The following is a 20381-nucleotide window of genomic DNA, read 5'->3' as shown; positions in this document are numbered from 1 at the left end:
TGGCTGGAGATTCACTGAACCCACTGGCAGCTCTTGAGTGCCTGCTTCAGTCAGGATTCTAGTCATCGGATGGGCCAGCTGAGCCAGGAGCATAGGGCAGGCTGCCTGCAGTGACTTTACAACTGTGGGTGGAGACACTGAGGAGACACAGAGCTTGCCTCTGACTTCCCTAGGGTGTGGTGAGCACACTGGTGCAGGGCACTGTTGGGCCTGGAGGGGCGGGGAGGGCGCTGGTGGGGGCGGCCTTCCTCGTCTGCTTGCTGGCTGGCTGGAGGCGTGTGTATGTGCACTGTGGGAGCAAAGCATCCTGGTATGTATGTCACACTTTGTTTTTTGGGTTTTTTTTTTTTTTTTTTTTTGCAGTGTCGGGGAATGAACCAGGGCCTTGTACATGTATGATACCATCAGAGTTGTGTGTGTGTTTTTTGTTTGCTACCAAGGTTATCACTGGGGCTTGGTGCCTGCAGGATTCCAGCGTTCCCAGAGGCCATTCCTTTTGATAGAGGGATAGGGAGGGAGAGACTGCGCGCAGAGATAGCTGAAGCATTGCTTCACTACTCATGAGTCTTCCCCCTGCAGGTGGGGAATGACCGGGGACTTGACCCCAGGCCCTCACGCATGGCAGTGTGTGTATTCTGGCAGGGGAGTCACCACCTGTCCCCACCAGTTTTCTTCTCCATTATATTTTAGAGAGAGGAAGAGAGAGGGAAAGTGGAGGAGAAAGTGACAGACGGCAAGAAGAGAGAAGGAAAGGAAGATACCTGAACACTGCTCCACCATTCGTGGAAATCCCCCGTGCTGTCTGTGGCGCCCCCCCCCCCCCCCCCCCCGTGTGGTGCTGGTGGCTCCGCCCAGGGCCACAGGCCCGGCGAGGCATGCGCTTTCCTGTGTGAGCTATATCCTGGTCCCCTCTATGAACTTTCTGAAGGTTTGTGTATTTCATAGCATGAGAGAGAGGGAGAGAGAGGCACAAGGCATCATCACTCAGGCACATGCAATGCTGGGGACCAAACGCAGACCTCAGTTTTAAGCTCAACACTCTAACCACTGTGTCACTTCCCGAGCTGCCCCTCTTCAAATTCAAAGCAGCAGACACATGTAGATACACAACCTCAAATGCTCCTGGGAAGGGAACACTTTTCCTGCCTCAGTGTGCAGCACACTCACCTTACAATGCACGAGGCCCTGGGTTCAAGCCCTGGCGTTACATGGGAGCACCACGGATGACACAGAGAGAACTCAATGGGTGGTGGACTGGTGCTTTGAGAGTGTCGTTCTCTTTCTCCCCCCCCACCGCCGCCTGGAATATTTAGATTAATTCTGTCTGGGGAGGCAGCTCAGGGGTATCATGGGGGGGGAGGGGGGCTTGGATCCACTCCCTGGCACCACACAAAATAATAACAGAAAAGGCCTTGCCCTCCATCTATGGGAGCGAATGAAGAGGCGTGCTGTGTAGTTTAAAGTAGCGCTGAATCTGCTGTGGCGTGCACCCCCTAAGCGTATGGGGACCTGGGGAACACCTGGGCAGGGCCTCCTGGCTCTGAATAAGGATGGTGGCAGCCTTCCTTCTGAGCTCCTGGGCCACTTCCCGACAGCGCGTTCGGTGGTCCTGGGGAAGGCCTGGAGAGGGAGAAGGGAGGAAATGACAGGGTTACAGTCTCGGCAATGACTTTGGCCATGACAGTGGTTTAGCCTTGTGTGAAGGACATACTCTTCAAGGGGAGCAGCCTACCTGAACCCCCCCTCGGGATTCTGTCCTGGTGTCTGTGGATCCAGGAACCCTGAGTGTCACCAGGATTACCTGGCACTCCTTAGAAACACCCTGGTCTGTCCCCCAGGGTTAGAAACCGCATTTTATTTTATTTTTTAATTTTTTCCAGGCTTCTTTTAAAAAATATTTATTTATTTATTCCCTTTTGCTGGCCTTGTTTTTTTTATTGTTGTTTTTGGATAGGATAGAGAGAAATGGAGAGAGGAAGGGAAGATAGAGAGGAAGAGATACCTGCAGACCTGCTTCACCACCTGTGAAGCGACCCCCCCCCCCGCAGATGGGGGAGCGGGGGGCTCAAACCAGGACCCTTCTGCTGGTCCTTGCGCTTTGTGCCAGCTGTGCTTAACCCACTGTGCTACTGCCCGACTCCCGCATTATATTTTTAATTCTTCTCCTCCTCCTCTTCCTCCTCCTCCTCCTTCTTCTTTCCCCCTTTGGTCATCTGTGGGACATCATCACTCCTGGCCTACTTTTTCAGATAGAGAGGGGAAACACCACAGCACCAATGCTCACCCATGCTGTAGTGCTCTGTGTGGTGTGCTGTGTGTGCAGGCTGTGCCCAGTGAGCTACCCTCCTGGGCCCCAGAACCTACCTATACTTTCACAAGGCCCCAGGGGAGTCAGGCTCATCCAGGCCTGTCAGGGGGCTCACTGGGGACACACCCTGAGCATCCCTGGAAGCTATGACAAATCCTGAAGTCCAGTTCCCTGGACCCTGCTGCCACAGCTATAGGCTGGGGAGAGGGTTTTGGAACCCCTGATGATTCTGCCAAACGGCCAGGACAGACCAGCCCCAGTCCACTGACTGCCCATCTGATGTTCTCCTTCCCTTGGCTGTGAGTACCCTGTGCCTCCCCACCAAGCTTCCTCTGTCCCTCTCTTAGCCTTCTCCTTTCCCAAAGTGTGATGCACAGCATGGACTGGGCTGGGAGCGGGGGAGATATACAGAGCGCCAGGTGTGCCCCAAACATGACAATGTGAGAAGTGCTGGTCCAGGCCCCAGGACCAGGGAGAGAGCCCCCTACCTCTGCATCTGTGCTTACAGTGTCGCTGCTGACCACATGCCATTTGCACCCCTGCTGGATGTGACAGAGGTCTCTGGATGTGGCCGAATAGGCCCCAGGAGGCAGAGTGGCCTTCTGGGAGCTGCCAGTCTCTTTATGTTCAGTCTGCCCCCTGATCTCACTCAGTAGGAGTATCATTGGCCTTGGGAAAAGACTTCCTCTTCTCTGTTATCCGTATGTGCCCATCTGAGGGTCCCGTGCTCACCCCAGCTGGTGGTTGTGCTTGGTGGTTGCAGCACTGACACTGCCCACTCTGAGCCCTGGGCCCATGCCAAGGGCGAGCTTCGGTGCCAAACGAAGAGGGATGGGGTAGCCCTGAGGAGAGGCGGCCCCCTTGGCAGTCATCCCTTTCTGGAGCTAGGTGGCCCTGCTGATCTGGCTCTCAGACATGCCACTCATCACTGGGGCAGCAGGCAGGGCTGCTTCATCTTGGGTGGAGTTGTGAGTAACACGGCTGCACGATGGAGAAAGGAGGCTGTGCTCCCCGGCCTTCTGAATCTGCAGGATGCTGGAGGCAGCAGTGTCTCTCACTAGCACCCTCTGGTGGCCGCATGGTGCAAACACATGCATAGAGCACCCCTTGGGTCAGGGGACCCTGGTCCGGTGGCCTTTAGAGGAGTGGCTAGCACCTAGGAGCTGGCGACTGGCAGGTGTCAACCTCTGAGCTCACTGCCCTGGGTTAGTCCATGTAGGTTAGTTTGTGATGGCTGTTTGAGGTTTCTGGAGAAGTTGTAAAAAGTCAGGCTTTTTGTGTGTGTGTGTGGGGGGAGGGGGTTCTAACCTTTGTGTTACTGGAGCCTTTCTCCACTTGCATCTTGAAAGACCTTGTGAACACTTCTAGTTCTGATGGTCTCAATGCTTGGTTGGATCACATGTATCTTTTTTTTTTTTGTCTTTTTAAATGTTTTTTTTTTTTTTTGCTACTTTATCGGAGGATTAATGGTTTACACTCAACAGTAAAATATAGTAGTTTGTACATTTGTAACACTTCTCACTTTTCCACATAACAATTCAACCCCTTCTAGGTCCTCCTCTGCCATCGTGTTCCAGGACCTGAACCCTCCCCCCCACCCCAGGGTCTTTTACTTTGGTGCAAGACACCAAACCCAGTCCAAGTTTTGCTTTGTGTTTTTCCTTCTGTTATTATTTTTCAACTCCTGTTACATCCTAAGGAACCAAACGCATCCATCCAAAAATATCTGGGTATATACCTATGTTCATAACATGTTGCTTTAAAATATATGGGACTTTGCTGAAACGCATAATGGACTTGGTTGTGGCACAGCTGGGAGCAGGTTCAAACAATCAAAGCTTTACTATGGCGGTACAGTAGTACGGGACATAATACAGTAGGCGCCACAAAATAAGAAATTCTAGGCAGTGGTAAATAAGCCAGTCTCATAAGCCCATGAATTAGCTACCAAAAGTTCAGCCCCCTCCCCTAGATAAACAATTACCAACAGGGGTATAGGTTACTCATGGCTGTTCAGTTCCCAGGAGAGGCATCCATAGCGTGCACCTCGAGCAAACCTCAGCCGGGATTCGTCTGGGCAGGAGAAGAAGCCGGGGCCAAATGGATCGACCTTCTAGCTGGCTCTGCTTAAGTCCGTTTGATCCACTCACAGTCCCTGTGCGTTTGCGCAGATCACTGAATGCTCTGTCACCAGGCTGACATCAGCCTTGGCTGTGTCCAACTTCATATCTTCAGCCAGTATACACAACAACAGCACAATTTGTACTAGCCGGAACCTGGAAGCAACCCAGGTGTCCAACAACAGATGAGGGGCTGGGCAAGTTGTGATCTAGATACACAACGGAATACTACTCAGCTATTAAAAACGGTGACTTCACCTTCTCTACCTCATCTTGCATGTAGCTTGAAGGACTCAAGTTAAATGAGACCAATCAGAAACAGAAGGATGACTATGGGATGATGACATGTATCTTTCTTCATGAGTCAAGGGCACTGAAATCTTGATACTTTAGGACAGCTAATTGGAGAAGTTTTTAAAATTTAATTAATTCATTTATTTTTATTAGGTAGAAAGACAATGAGAAAGGAAGCAGAGAGAGGGAGAGAGACCCCTGCAGCCCCGCCTCACCACTTGTGAAGATTTCCCCTGCAGGTGGGGACCAGGGACTTGAATCTGGGCCCTTACACGCTGTAATGTGTGCACTCAACCAGGTGCGTCACTGCTTGCCCCGCCCCCCCCCACCAGGAAGAGTTTTGATTGTAAGAGAATACAGACATTCTGAAATGTTTGCAAGAGAGTGACAGACAGACGGAGGGCGGCGGGGGAGCAGGTAGACAGACAAAGATAGTCTTTTATTTTCCCAAAGCTTTCAGGCTGTGACACATTCGAGCGAGACCCTTTGGTTGCATTTCTGGAGCTTCGTTCCTTCCCTCCCAGAGCCCTATGAGGAACCCCTACCCCGCTCCCGCTCCCGTGTGCTTCTCATGGTGGAACTTGCTGTCTCCTTTGCTGACCGCTATTGGTAGATGAGGGTGGGCAGCTTGCTGGAGCCATTCTGGTACCTTGGCCAGGGCCACGGGTAGGCGCCCAGTAGATGCTGGAGTTTAAAGCAATGTCTGGACCCCACGGCCCACGTGCCTTGTCCCTCAGACAGCCCCTTCAGTTACACTTTGTGTGAGACCGCTCTGCTGGACAGTGGCTGACTGGAGCACGGCAAGTCCCCCCTACGGACGTGGCACCGTGTGTGATGGGTGAGACCGGGACCTCAAATAGCACTCGGGGTTATTCGGGACTGTGCTTGTGATGGCATGGGACACAGCAACACTGTTCCAGGACCTGTTGTGGGTGCGGCAGAGATGCTCTGGCTCGGCAGTGCCAGCACATTTTCTCATCCAGTTCTTTACAGGAGACGTGCCGACCCCACAGGTCAGAAGAGTCGCTGTGAGGGGACAGGAAGGGCAAGGGCAGTGGGGACAGCTGCTTGGGAGGAGATCCCATCAGTTGTTCCGGCTAGAGGACATGCCGGCACTCTCCCTGTGGTGACCTGCCTTCCTTGCTGGTGGCAGATTTTTAATCTGAGAAGGGACTTTACGTTCCATCCGCCCCAGTTGCCCAGGGATCAGCTAATAGGGCAAGTTGGAGAAGAAGACAAGTTGGTTCAGTTTGGGGGGGAGACACTGACATGAAAATTGTAAACTCTGTGGTACCTGGCCGTCACACGATTAGACAAAATAAGATGGATAAGAAACTTAGAAAAAGAGAGAGAAAGCAGAACGGTGCTTTGGGGGGCGGGAGGCTGAGGGCAGGGCTCTGAGGTGTTGCAGCTCAATGCGTACGGAGTTTCAGTTAAGCAAGTTGGTGTGTTTATAGAGATCTGTACAACCGTATATTTGTGCTTAACAGTAATGGACTGAACACTAAAGTTTGCTCTGGAGGAGTGGGAGATAGCTCATCTGGTAGAGTGCACACTTTGCCATGTGCAGTGACCCGGCTTCCAGCCCCTGGCACCACCTACAAACCATGCATGGCCCTGAGGGAAGCGTCACACACGGTGGAGCAGTATGAGCAGTACTGTAGTGTCTCTCCCTCTGCCTCTCTCTCCCCCTCTGTCTCTCTATGAAGTTAAAGTGAAAGCAGTCCGCCAGGGTCAGTGAAACTGCAGGAGCCATGCAACCCTGGGCCCACTCAGCCCCCAGCCCCAAAGTTTGCTAAGGGGCTGGGGAATAGGCGTGCCTTGTGTGCAAGGCCTAGCACCCCATTGGAGCACCATGGACAACACCAGAGAAACTCCGTGGATGGAGCAGTGGTGCTGTGGCATCTCTCCTTTCTTTCTGTCTCTCTCCCACCCAGTATAGAATGAAAACTGGGCTAGCGAGACAGCTCAGTGGCAGTGCACATGCGTGAGGTCCTGGATTCCTTCCCTAGCACCAGGTTAAAAGAGGTGTGCTATGAGGGTAGATAGCATAGTTTTTGTAAAAGCAAAACGAACAAAAAGAACAGTGACAGAAGGTGACTTGGTAGGTAGCACGTAGGCCTCCCCACGTGAAACATTCCTTTTTTTTTTTTTTTTGCTCCCCTTTCAGGATAAATCTTAAAAAAAAAAAAATGCCTTCAGATTGTTAAGAAAGAAGCCCTCATCTTATAGGGAGATAAACTCGGGTTCTGTGGACTAGGTGAAGGAGAGCAGGGTTCTGGAGGGTGGTGAGGAGCTTTCTGGGTAGAGGGAAGGGAAGCTGGGCAAAGCAGGGGGCTCGGCACCCAGGGGTGGGGGTCTGCCTGTTGTGTTGGGTCGGATACGCAGATAGCCAGGGTCAGACTGGGAGGGGCTGCCCTTCTAGAGCCCCGCAGGCCTGGATTACACTTGGCAGCCATACTTTTTGACCTGGACCTGGGTGGCTACTGCTTTCTGTAACTGTCACGTTACTGCCAATAGCTCACTCTCTAGAGCCTGGCTTTCCTTTACATGGTTCAGAGTTCTGTTATGTGTGTGTTGGGGGGGGGGGAGAGTGAACCCACCCAGAGTTACTTTCCACACTGAATCTTAGGTCACACCACTGCTGACACCCACTGCCTTAGAGGGCCCTGGGCAGCTGGGTTTTTACCAGCTAGGAGGTGCTACTGCTTGTTGTTGACTTGGCCCCATCCTCACGGGCTCTTCATGCTGGGAGGCTAAAGCTACAAGAACCTTCTTGCCTTGAAGGGTTGGAGGAAAGGGCTGGCTGTACGTGTGCCTTCCAGAGTCCCCGAGGAAAATAATGGTGGTGTGGGAAGATGTTATCGTGGTAGGCAGGAGACTCAGCACGAAGAAGGGCTGAAGCTACTCTGTCTCTTGTCACCTCCAACTGCTCCAGTCCTCCTCCTGTGGGTGTGGCCTGCAATCCACTCGACTGTCTTCATTGTCCCATCATGCAGTGCCCGACTGCAGTGCCCTTGTTCTCCTTGGTCCTGATGCTGCTACATGCCGGCGTCTTCAAAGCCCCTCACTGTCTTAAATCCGCCCACTACTCACAGGTCAGCTGAGTGGTTTGATTGGGCCAAGCTCAGCTGCCCTTGGTTGAGTTCACTCAACTCTGTGCTGATCTAGTCTGGCCTTTGCTGGGATGACCCAACTCAGCTCCATGTGACCTCTCATGTCCCCAGCCAAAGGCCTCAGGAAACCAAGCAGAGGCTGCATCAACCTTTGTGGTCTAGACTCTGGACATACATACAGTTGCTTCTGTGGCGTGCCATCATTAGGTCCAAAGGAAGGAGAGTCAAACTCCCTCTTCACAAGAATGAGTGGCCGTATCCCTTTGCATAGGTGGTGTATTCTTTTTTTTTTTGTCAAACTCCCTCTTCACAAGAATGAGTGGCCGTATCCCTTTGCATAGGTGGTGTATTCTTTTTTTTTTAACCCGTCTACTTCATAGATCAAGGCTCAGCAGACGTCTGTTTATCTATATATTTATGATTAATAGTGGGTCACGGATTATAAGGTTACAGATTCAGTGCCACACTGCACCCACCACCACAGTTCTGTGCCCCCACTCTCCCACCTCCCAAAGATAAGCACCCTAGTTCTCACAGTCTTAGAAACAGTTTTCTTGCTTCTGTTTGATTCAGGTAGATGTGTATTGGATCTCTAGATTCCACGTATGAGTGAAACCATCCGGTAGCTGTCTTTCATCTCTTTACTGATTTAGCTAAGTATCATCACCTCCAGTTCCATCCATTTTGTCCCAAAGGACACAGTATCATCTTTTTGCATTTCAGAGGAGTCCCATAACTTCTTTGGCCAGTCTTTTGTTGATGAGCATTTAAGGCTTTTTCTACTCTTTGGCGATTGTGAATAATGCAGCTATGAACATAGGGGTGCATGTGTCCCTTTGAATTCATGTTTGAGTGTTCTTTGGATAAATGCCTAAGAATGGTATTACTGGGTCATAAGGTGATTCCATTTGTTTAAGACCTGTCCAGACAGTTTTCCAAAGGGGCTGTATCAGTTTGCGTTCCCACCAGCAGTGGAGCAGAGTCCTTTTTTTTCTTCACAACCTCACCAATTCCTGTCATTTCTTGGTTTGCTGAGGCAAACCTCTTTAAATATCCAGATAGCGGACATCTTAAGCTTTGAGGGCCAAATGGTCTTTATCTACTCCGGAGGGTGAACATAGTCCAAGACGACATGTCGGTACAACAAGACTGCGCATGTTTTGCTGGGACTTCATTTACCACCCCAGGCAGTAGACTGGACTGGGCCCATGAGCTGCAGTTTTCACTGATCCAGTGTGAGCGAGGAGTCTCACATCCAGAGTCAGGAAGCTGCCCTAGCTTCAAACTATGGCACTGGGGCCATATTTGGGGAGATCTTCTGGCAGCAGGAATGGTCTTGTCAGAGAGAAGAAATAAAACCAGACAAGAGGATCTAGGAATCCCTCTAAGATCAAAATGATTTTTTTTTGCTTACATTAAGAGTTTTTCCTTGTATAATATTGCACTTACAGGGATTCAGTTTATTTCTCATTAAACAAATCTTTGGGGCTCACTCCTTACTGCTCCCCCATCTGGCTGGATTCTAGTTTTGTTATTGATCCACATGGACCCCCGATATAGTTCTTTTTCTTTTTCTGTTTTTCCTGGAATTGCTGGGATTTAACCACTCTGAGCTGAGCTTTTAAGATGTAAAGAGAGAGAGAAGTGTGTGTGGGGGGGCTGACTTGAGAGAGGAGACTGACGAGAGAGATAGAGAGATAGTACAGCCCTGAAGATTCCTCCTTTGTGTGTGTGTGTGTGTGTGTGTGTGTGTGTGAGGTCAAGCTCAACTGCAGGCCATGTATAAGATAAAACAGGCACACTATCGAGGTGAGCTGTCCTGCCAACCCTTTCCCTTTTTCTGACTGTGATGTGCTCTTCTTACATTTTTCTAGCTCACCCTATCCTTCTTAACCTTGGAAGTGACACCACCTTCTCCTTCCAGGTCACTGAGACACTGCAAATTTAATCATGCTTATTGCTGCTACCAATTCGGTGTCTAGTTGTCGTGGTTCACAAAGATGAAAGATTTGATTATAGAACCACAGGAGATGTTGCAGTGATAGCTACACATAGAACTTGCACACCTGAGGTCTCGGGTTCAATCCCCAGACACCACCAGTGGCCAGAGCTGAGTAGGACTTAACAAAGAATGGCATGTAATTGTTTTTCAGAGTGATTTTTTCATTCCGGCTGTCATTGCTTGGAGTGGGTGCTTGGCTAGAGGTTTGGTCACATGTTAGGATCTATGTCCTTCTCTGTAGACTGTGTGTCTGCTATTTTCTGCCTACTGGTGGTGGTGCTGGTGGGGTGTTGTATGTAGGTGAGTTCTCACAGGGCTTCCTCATTGCGGGTCCACAGCCTGTCACCGGATTTTTTTTTCCCATCAGAGATTTTCTGCATGCCAACAGTGTCCGCGTGTAGAAAAAGGAGAAACAAATCACCGCTCTCTCTTATTTCTGGCTGCCGCTGAGTTCGGCAACTCGATTCTTCCCTGTGCACTATCAGTGGGTCTAGTTCCCAGCTTGGCATGACTCAAGGCTCCAGCTCTGAACGCTTTAAGAGGCAGAGCTGCGACGGATGGTCAGTAAATCAGTCAGTGCGGCGACTTTAGTACTTGGACGATCCTTAGCCTACTTTGCCCAGAGCTGCCCTTCCTTCTGATTCCACACCCTTTCAGCAGGTGTGAAAGCACAGTACTCCATGAGTGATGAGTGAAGATGCTCGCATCTCTATTCTCACTCCCTTCACGCCTTTAACCTCCTAGCTGGCGCTTTTGTGGGCCTCAAGCTATAGTTGAGATGTCTGCGCTCTTTGCAGTCATCTTACTTCAGTGCTTCTTCCTACCTCTCCTGTTCCACTCTGCAGACTGGTGGTGAGTGCTGGTCCTGCCTGGAGCTGTCTCTCCTCCCCAGGCTCTAAGGGCGGCTTAGCGTAGAAGCTGTCTGGCTTGGAGTGCTGTCCTTTTCCAGACTGGGGGAGGTGGGAGACAAGAGGGGAGTCGGGTGGTCATCTCAGCCGGGACAGGAAGAAGTCTGCCGCTTTGCTCCTGGCCCCAGAGCAGGAGCCCCTTGGTTGCAGTTGAAGGAGACTGAAGAGCTGTGCCTGCGTCTCAGCCTCCAGAGCGATGAGAAATGGTGTTTATGAGCCTCCAGGCTGTGAGATCTCCTTACAGCTGCCCGAATGGACTGGGGCCGTGTGTGTATTCCACACCAGCAGATGCCCTTGGCACAGTGGTCTTTTCTTACACACAAAACCAGAGCAGTGTGTGTGTGTGTGTGTGTGTGTGTGTGCGCGCGCGCGCATGCACATGTGCATGCACATATGCGCGTATGCACATGTGAAGATGTGTACAGATGCCCTGCTTCCATCTATAACCCCTGGACGTTCCCTCCCCCCCACCCAGGTGTAAGTAGCATGGTCACTGCGGGAGCGATGAGTGCCTCTGGAAACCTGATGGATTTCCTCGACGAGCCCTTCCCCGACGTGGGGACGTATGAGGACTTCCACACCATCGACTGGCTCAGGGAGAAGTCTCGGGACACGGACAGACACAGAAAGGTAGGTGTCACACAGGACAGGTTTGCTATGAGGAGTGAGGAGGGCATCTGGAACAGACAAATCCTTCTCGTGATCCCTTCAGGCCCAGTGACTGTTGGAGTGCCATTTCTGGTCACTGCCTTCTCATCTGTGTGTGATGAGGGGGTGTGTGTCTGAAAGCACGTCTCTCAGGCCTGATGTCTGGGTGTCAGTTGTTACCCGCTTAAGAGGTCACAGTAAAGTTAGGGACTGAGTGCCAGGGGATCATTTCAAGGTGGAGGGGTGGTCAGGGACAGCTGTTTCAGAAGAGGGTGACAGATCAGTTAGGCTTTGAAGCATGCCTAGATGTTTGCCAGGCAGAGAAAGGGAAAAGAACGCTAAAATCAGGAGTTGCCTTTTAAAAAAGATTTATTTTGGCAGTCAGGTGGTAGTGCAGCAGGTTAAGCACACATGGCACGAAGCACAAGGACTGGCATAAGGATCTCAGTTCGAGAGCCCGGCTTCCCACCTCCAGGGGCGGGGCGGGGGGGGGGGTGTCGCTTCGCAAGTGGTGAAGCAGGTCTGCAGGTGTCTATCTTTCTCTCCCTCTCTCTGTCTTCCCCTCCTCTCTCCATTTCTCTCTGTCCTATCCAATAACAACAACAACAATAATAACTACAACAGTAAAAACAACGAGGGCAACAAAAAGGGAATAAATAAATAAATAAATAAATAAATAAATATTAAAAAAAGATTTATTTTGACTAGTTCACGTGAGACAGAGTTCCACACAAGGAGAAGCGAAAGAGAAGCCCAAGCACCTGCCCAGCCTATTCAGTGCTGGGCATTGGAACCCGAAACCTCATGTGTGCAAGTCCCCTACTCTACTAGCTGAGCTATTTCCCAGCCATGGGTGTGGCCTTCTCAGACTCACAGACGCATGAAGCGATTAAGTCTTTTGGCTGTTTGGAGAGGTGACAGGAAGGGAGGAGGAGATGGCGCTCTCAGAAGCAGACTCTTTCCACAGCTGTGGATAAGAGCAGCTGGGCTGGCCTGCCACTGGGGCCAGGTGGGCAGGCAGAGGGTAGGCAGAGGTCAAAGGCACGGTCAGGGCTGGCATGGAGAAGAGGGCTGCTTAGCTCATGAGTGGGTTGCGATGCTTCAGAGGTGACTAGGGTGGCCCAGGGACAAGGAGGAAGAACTGAGGGGGAAGTAGTGACCTTGGGCAGCACCAAGAGGGGCAGCCAGTGACAGATGCTTAGGAGAGAGGGCCAGCCAAGGGTGGGCAAAGTGGGAAGAGGCATTGAGACATGGGACTGTCCCCAGCATGGAGAGGTGAAGCTGCGGCCCAGGAGAGAGGAGGAGGGTGGGTAATGGGACTGGGAGTATGTCCCGTGGTGTCACGAGAGTCGTTAGGAACAGGAGATGGCCGGAGGCAGAGCAGGGAGTCAGGAAGGTGACTTGGCTGTGATGCAGAAGTCATGAGGATGGACAGCCTTCACTCTAAAGCCTGGGGCCACCAACTCTGGCCCTCAGGCCAAGCTCAGCCGGTCACCTGCTTGTGCCACTTGCTTGGACTGGCCTTGTCTGTTCTCGTTCACATTCCTTAGAGCTCCTTCGGTGTCACGAGTCAGAGTTTGTTAGTCGCGACAGAAAACACCAGACCCTCAGAACCCGAGATGTTTACTTGCTGTCCCTTTATGGGAAATGTCAGCTGACAGCGCCAAAGGGTCAGAAAGGGCAGGGTGGGGTGGGGGGACGACACATGGGCCTCTGTGAGTGCAGGGGGCGAAGGGTGCCCTGGCTGTGTGTTGAGGTGCGCCCACCTGCCTCGTGACCCCTGCTGGCTGATCCAAAGTTCTTGCTGTGAAAAATCTCCCCTTGGAAACAGGATGAATCTGGGGTTTGGTCAGAGAGGCTCTTTCGGCGAGCAGGTCTTACAATGGAAGCTAAAATAGCGACTTGTCCTCAAAACCGTGGTACCGGGTCTGTCTTCATTCAGAGCTGCTCTTATTACTAGTTTATGCGGCGCTGGGGAGCACATTGAATGCCTTGCTCCTGTGTGATTCCTCCAAGTAGTTTCCTGAGTTTAATTTGGAAATTCTGTGTGTGTGGGGAGAGAGAGAGAGAGAGAGAGAGAGAGAGAGAGAGAGAGAGATGGAGAGAAATCAGCACCACAGCGCTGCCCCACCATGCATGGAGTTTCCTCCGTGAGGTCCATGGTGCTCCATGTGGCACCTGGGGCTCAACCTAGGGCCTCGTGTATGATGAAGCGCTCGCCTTACTTGACGAACCACCTCCCACTCCCTCTGTGTGGCTTCTAAATAACCAGCGATCAAACTGCTCTTTGGAGGGTTTTTTTTTTTTTAATACGTGACTTGATGCAGATTCCTTGGAGTCTTTGGGCAACCCATCTCGTCATCGTCATGACTGGGGAACATGGCTTCAGGAATCCAGCTCTTCAAGCTTCAAGCTCCATTCACTTCCCCCATCCCCGTGTCAGGCCCTGTGTCTCCCGAGGAACAGGGCTGGAGTGAGCGGGGGCAGGGACTGGATGTGGGTCCGGGGGAGCACTGTCTGTCTGCTTTGTTTCTAGATCACCAGCAAAAGCAAGGAGTCTGTCTGGGAGTTCATCAAGAGCCTGCTGGACGCCTGGTCAGGATGGGTGGTCATGCTGCTCATCGGCCTGCTGGCGGGTAGGTGCCCGGGGAGTGTGCGTGGGGGTGGGGTGTTCTTTCACTCTCTCTCAGGGGCTTCTTGCTTGGCCTCTATGAGAGAGCTCCATGGCTGCACGCTGAACACAGTGCAGCGGTAAGGTGGGTCCCCAAGGCCCACGCTGGAGCACTGAACCTCAGCGTGCCTTGCATTCCGCCCTGCTGACAGACAGAGCGAAGCTTTACTGCCCCACTGGTGTTTATGAACCGTCTATGGAGGGTGCAGGAAAGCCTGGGGGAGCTCGAGCTCTGACAGTCCTGGCCTCCGATCCCACAGGCAGGTCCCCAAGTGCCCTGTGGACACCCCGCTCCTCTGCCTATCTTGTTCCCAGCCCAGCAGCCCTGCAGCCTTCATTTTTCTTCATTCCAGCACTGTGTTTGTGAACACTTGGTTTTCCAGAAAAAAAAAAAAAAGACTGATCAGTTGCCTGGAGGGGAAATATGTCCCTTTTAATATCCAACGCACCAGCTCTGCAGGGAATTTTCCCCTGATCATTCTCCCTTTTGGGAGGCTGTGAATTCTGATGTCTAAAATAATAATAGTAATAGTAATAGTAAGAGTGGAAGGTGAAATAGCTCCCCTGGTATAGCACACACTTACTGCGGACCCAGGTTGGAACCCTTCCTCACCACATGGGAATGCTGTGCAGAGGGGAAGCTTCACGAGTGGTGGAGTGTGCCGTGGAGTCTCTCCTCTCTCTCTCTCTCACCCTCTTATCTGGGAGTGGCGGGATAGTGCAGGCAGGAAGTTCCAGTGAAGCCCTGCCTGGCACGAGAAAAAAATGGGTTCGTGGGATAGCTTTTGTGGGAGGATGTTTACTTTGCCATGTGCTTGACCTGAGTTCAAGCCTCACTGAACTATGGGAAGCTCTGGTGCTATGTTTCCCCCCCCCCCCCCCTCTCTCTCTCTCCCTCTCATATTCCATATGAAAGAATTTGGTCCAGAACAATAAAGCAGTGATTGGCAACAAAACAGAACAACTAGAGCATGCTGAAGAAGTGCCCTGGACAAAAATTCCCTGTCAGGCCCAGGAGATAGCTAATCCAGCAGAGTGCATGCCTCGTTGTCCACTAGGCCCTGGGTTCCATTCCTGGTACCATGGATGGCACTGGGGGAGCTCTATGGATGCTGGAGCTGTGCTATGGTGTCTCTCCTTTCTCTTTCTCTGCCTCTTCCTCACTCCTTCAAAAAAAAAAAAAAAAAACCTGTGCCTGAGAGACTGCTCAATGGTATGGCACACATGTGAGGCCCTGGGTCCACTCCCTGGTCCTCATATAAATAAAGGCTTCTCTACTGTGACATGAGAGAGAACTGATCAGGGAGGGTAGAATATAGAACGGGTGCTAAGAAAGAGCACTCGCGGGCCGCAGATGAAACTGAGGTCATAGGGTGTTTTCAAGTCATGCGGCGGCAGCATTGAAGGGGACGTGGGTTTCAGGACATGTGAAGTTTAGCCACCAGTGTGCTTGCCTGCTTCTCTGAAGGCCTTTTCAGGTGTGCGTACGTGGTATCTGTGTGTCTTGTGTTTGTCTATGTCTGTCTGCCTCTTTCTATCTGAAAAAAAAATTGGCCTGCTGGCACTTGCTGTGACTTGCCATTTTTATTTAGAACTGACTCATAGAGCCACATGCATTCGTTATTCATCATTCATTATTCTTGGCTCCTGGAAGGAGCAGCAAACAGGGGAGCAGATGTTCTGGCATCTTGCCAGGGTAAACAGTCGAGCCCCTGAACAGTCCATGGGCCCAATTGGGCTCTCTCTAGAAACTCTGGTATCGACCGCTTGGCCTTATTGTCAACTCGCTTCCCATCAGTCCTTTCAGGAAGAATCTTCCGGGGGAATGAAATGATTGCACTGTGCCTGAGCTCCGGTTAGAGAATATCCCTGGAGTGGAGTGAAGCTTCCATCCCCTCCATCCCTCCCTCCCTCCCTCCCTCCCTGCCCCTCCTGTGACTCCCAAGCACAGTCAGGGCTGAGGGCCCTGGAGAAGAGTCACTGTGGGCACACCAGCAAGGCCATATGGCCGTGTGTCACCGAGTGATGGGGACACGTTCTAGGAAATGTGTCTTTGAGCAGTGCTCACTGTGTCAGCCTCACAGAATGGAATGCGTAGACAGGGTGATACATCTTGCTCCCCATCTCAGCTGAGGGGTCGATCATGTTGGGACCCCATCATTGACTGTAATGGGGGCAGAAGATGAGAATGGGTGACACTGGAAACACAGGTGGTCAGTGTGTGATTTTGAGGGGGGAAGCCAGTGCTTTGTATCTCATCCACTTTTCTGTTCCCTAGCTGGGACTCAGAGGTCCCCCTGCCTTGCTCTTCACCAAGCAGCACCTGGGTCATTGAAGTCTGGCAGCTGGCAGGAAGACCAACACAATCTTCTGTGGGCAATGCACAGGAATAACCACTAGGTGTCACTGTTGTATTGCAGAAAAGCTGAGCCTGGAGGAAGCCTGGCAGATGGATTGTTGAACGGATGGCCAAGGACTTTTGGGATGATCCTTAGGTTTTGCCCTTGGATATCTCCAGGACCCATTCTTTGTGTTTCACTTTTATTTTATTTAAAAATATTCTATTTATTTTAATGAGAGAGTGATACAGTGAGAAAGATAGTGATATATATATACATATATATATATAGAGAGAGAGAGAGAGAGACAGAGACAGAGATACAGAGAAAGAGACCAGAGCCCTGCTGAACTCTGGCTCATGGTGGTGCTGGGGATGGATCCTGGGACCTCAGAGCCTCAGGCAGGAAATTATTCGATAGAATCATTTTGCTGCCTTACCAGCTCCTTGTGTTTTGCTTGAAAAGACTTGTACATTTCCCCAAAGGGAGTGCACCTATCACACCAGTCCACTTAGAATGCTAGAGGCAGCTCCTGGAGGACTTCAGAACTCTTTACCAGTGGGCAAAGGCAGGTGCCCGGGCCTCCTTCAGAGGGGACACGAAGTGTCTGGAAGCCTGAGCTGTCTTGCTGTGGTACATAGTCCAGATGACAGAATCTAGGGGTGGCCTGTGGAGATAGAAGGGCAGGGGGGATTTGGTAGTGGGGGAGTGCCTGGAGAGTGCACCCCTAGACTTGTGATCAGGACAGGCTTCCCAAGGAGAGGCAATTCAGTGCTGAGAGGTTGCTGGGTTGATGGAGTGTGGGGGCGGGGCACAGAGTTGTCTGAGCCTGATGGAGAGATTTGAGCTGTCTAAACTGGGGACCCCTTTCCCGGGAGGGGAGCAGCAAGCACCTCAGGAGAAGAGTAGGAAGTGCGTCCTGGTGCCACTATGTGGGGTTCCGTGCTGTCGATGACTTAGGTGAGAAGTCGACACTGGAATAAGATAAAAGTCTGAAGGTTTCCATAGCTTAGAAATGTATCTCCTATCTTTCCGCAAGGATGGAATGGATTATTCTAGAGAGAGACCCTAGGTAGCTTCCTGTGTCCTACTGCTTTTTTGTTGTTGTTGTTCCAGAGCACTGCTCGGCTCTGTCCTTTCAAGAATATATAATATTGGGGGAGGGGTGATGGTTGACAATAAAGTTGTTGACACATAAATACAACCCTTACTCTCCCCTGATTGGTGTCTGGATGTCTTCAAGAGACTCACTCCCCCAACCTAGGGTCCCCTCCAACACAAAACATCAGGGCCCCAGCACCCCTTCATCCCAACCCTCCCCTTCCTTTTACAGAGTCCTTCGCTTTGGTGCAGTACACCACACCCAGTCCAATTTTTACTTTATGTTTCCCCTTATTGTTCTTTGTTCTTAAGTTCGGGCTATGGATGAGACGATTTGGTATTGGTCCTTATCTTTCTGGCTTATCTCACTCAATGTGATACCTTCAAGTTCTGTCCAAGATATTGTAAGGATGATGTCCTCAGCATTTTTAACGGCTGCTTAGTCTTCCACCGTGTATACGTACCCCAACTTTCTTAGCCACTCATCTATTGTTGGACATCTGGCTTGCTTCCCAGTTTGGGCTGCCACAAACTGTGCTGCTAGGAACACTGGTGTGGCTCAGCTCTGTCTCATGGTGATGCTGGGACTGAACCTGGGACCGCTGAGTCTCAAGTATGAAAGTCTGTTGCCTAACTGCTGGCCTGTCTTTCTGGCACCTGCACAGTCTATTTGGCCCTGGAAGTAGTTATTTACTCACATAGATCTAGAATCTGATGATCAGAATTTTCAAAGCCTGGAAAGTTCTGACAAGTGAGATCCTCCAAGTTTGATTCCCATTTGGTGGCAAGCTCTTCGGTGATGTGATTGTTATAATCATTAGGCCTCTGAATCATCACATTTCCCTGAGAAATAATGATGTGAGTGTTCTCAGCATCCTCTTGCCTCAGAAGCTTCTTGGGGAAGTTACATCACTGAGAAGTCCCTTCCTTCCTTCCTTCCTTCCTTCCTTCCTTCCTTCCTTCCTTCCTTTCTTCCTAGAGAAAGAGACCACAGCACTGAAGCTTCCTTCAATGTAACGGGAGCCAGGCTCAAACCTGGGTTGCGCACTTCACGAAGCAGTGTGCTATCCAAGTGAGCTATTTTGTCAGCCCACGCCCTATTTCTAAAATTTGGAAGGCATGAGTTCCAGAAGCCACTGGGTCCCAGTGGCTCATGATGAGTGAAGTCCTATGGGCCTCTCTCCCACCGAGTTGAAACCACCCAAAAACATTGGCCATAGTGTTTTGCTTGACTGGGCACTTCCCTGGGAGTGATGGGCCACCTGCTTGTGTGTTCCTGTTGCCCCAGCCCATGTGACTTCTCTAAGAGGTTTGTCTGCTTCTTGCAGGCACCCTGGCTGGGGTCATTGACCTGGCTGTCGACTGGATGACCGACCTGAAGGAGGGAGTCTGTCTGTCTGCCTTCTGGTACAGCCATGAGCAGTGCTGTTGGACTTCCAATGAGACCACCTTTGAGGACAGGGACAAGTGTCCTCTGTGGCAGAAGTGGTCAGAGCTACTAGTGAACCAGGCAGAGGTGGGTGTGGTCACAGGCCTCAGGGGGCTCTTTCTGAGTGTCTGTGCTTCCACTTTCTGCTGTTTACCTTGATCGCCATGCAGGACTGAGCAGTGGCACAGCTCAGCCTTTTGTAGCACGTGTGTGCCACTGTTCGTCAGAACCCCCCATGAACCCACATGTACAGCACACACATGTGCAGCCATGCCTCACATAATGACGTTTCTGTCAATGAGGTCCCAGCTGGTCCTGGCATACAGCTCTCCTAAGAGTGATTTGTCGACGCTGCTGAAAAAACAGAGTTGGCTTTCATACCTTGTGACTGAAGAGAAAGGATGTTCTCTTTTCTCCCCTATTACTGGCGTTAGTGAGTCCAGTTCCAGATGGTTCCCCAGTTCATGTGCACGGTGCCATGACTTTGAGAATACTCAGATTTGTCCAGTCACTCATCACTCCACTCAGCTTTCCCAGCACTTTCATCACTCCATTAACTGTTAGTTGCCATGCCTTCCCAAACCCACCAGCTCTATGCTAACACTGATCTACTTCTGTCTCTGAACCATTCTGGATGTTACATATAAATGGAATCACGTAATCCATGGGCTTTTGTGTCTGAATCATTTCACTCAGCATCCTGTTTTCCAAGTTCACTCATATCATGGTCTATGCACATTGGCACTTGCACCCCTTTTCACGGCCAGATAATACTCCACAGTGTGGTCTCCACCACAGTTTATCTACCAGCCAGTGTTGAACATGAGTTAGTCCCCCTTTTGTGCAATTAGAAGTCATTTTGCTTTGCAGATTCGTGTACAAGTTCCAGTGTGGACATACACTTTTGTCCCTCTTGAGTCCAGACCTAAGAGCGGAATTGCTGAGGTGCTGTGGTGACTCAGTGCTTCCCCTTTTGGAGAATGGCCAGACATTCCTCCCAGCAGTGTCTGAGGGCTCCAATTTGTCCACCTCCGCACCCAGCACTTGCTATTCTCTGGTTTTGATTATTAGCTGTGTTTGTTAGTCTCTGGTTTTGATTATTAGCTGTATTTGTTAGTCTCTGGTTTTGATTCCTCACTGGATTTGCTATTCTATGGTTTTGATTATGCCATCCCAGCAGGTATGAAGTGTCTCCCTCTGGTTTGAGTACCGAGGTGTATTTAGGTTTCAGTGGTGGGAAAGTTCCAGGCTCAGGGGATGGAGAAGTGACCCACGGACCTGGTGCCTTCAGAGCACTTTGAGCTTCAGACCTGTGTGAAAACCATAGTTCAGAGAAGGCTTCATTTCTAACGCACATTGGTAGTTGCCACAGTGGATGGAGTGGGCCGTCGGTGGATCAGAAACCCAGGGGAGGGGCCCTCAGTTGCCATGAGCCACATTAGGGG

General features: G+C 51.0%; 1 protein-coding gene across 2 annotated transcripts in view; it reads left to right on the top strand.

Annotated features, from left to right (window-relative positions):
* Positions 1-20381, top strand: part of CLCN4 (chloride voltage-gated channel 4) — a 60234-nt gene that overhangs the window by 12794 nt on the left and 27059 nt on the right. For both annotated transcript variants that reach the window (XM_007517456.3, XM_060183094.1), the window contains 3 exons: positions 11224-11378; positions 13933-14032; positions 18836-19023. In XM_007517456.3, coding sequence (XP_007517518.1) covers positions 11235-11378; positions 13933-14032; positions 18836-19023 — 432 coding nt within the window. In that variant the 5' untranslated portion in view covers positions 11224-11234. The remainder of the gene's footprint in view (positions 1-11223; positions 11379-13932; positions 14033-18835; positions 19024-20381) is intronic.

This window comes from Erinaceus europaeus, chromosome X (genome assembly GCF_950295315.1).
Source record: "Erinaceus europaeus chromosome X, mEriEur2.1, whole genome shotgun sequence".
Taxonomy (NCBI): Eukaryota; Metazoa; Chordata; class Mammalia; order Eulipotyphla; family Erinaceidae; genus Erinaceus; species Erinaceus europaeus.
The sequence above is the reverse complement of the archived record's forward strand: the minus strand, read 5'-3'. Positions and strand labels throughout refer to the sequence as shown.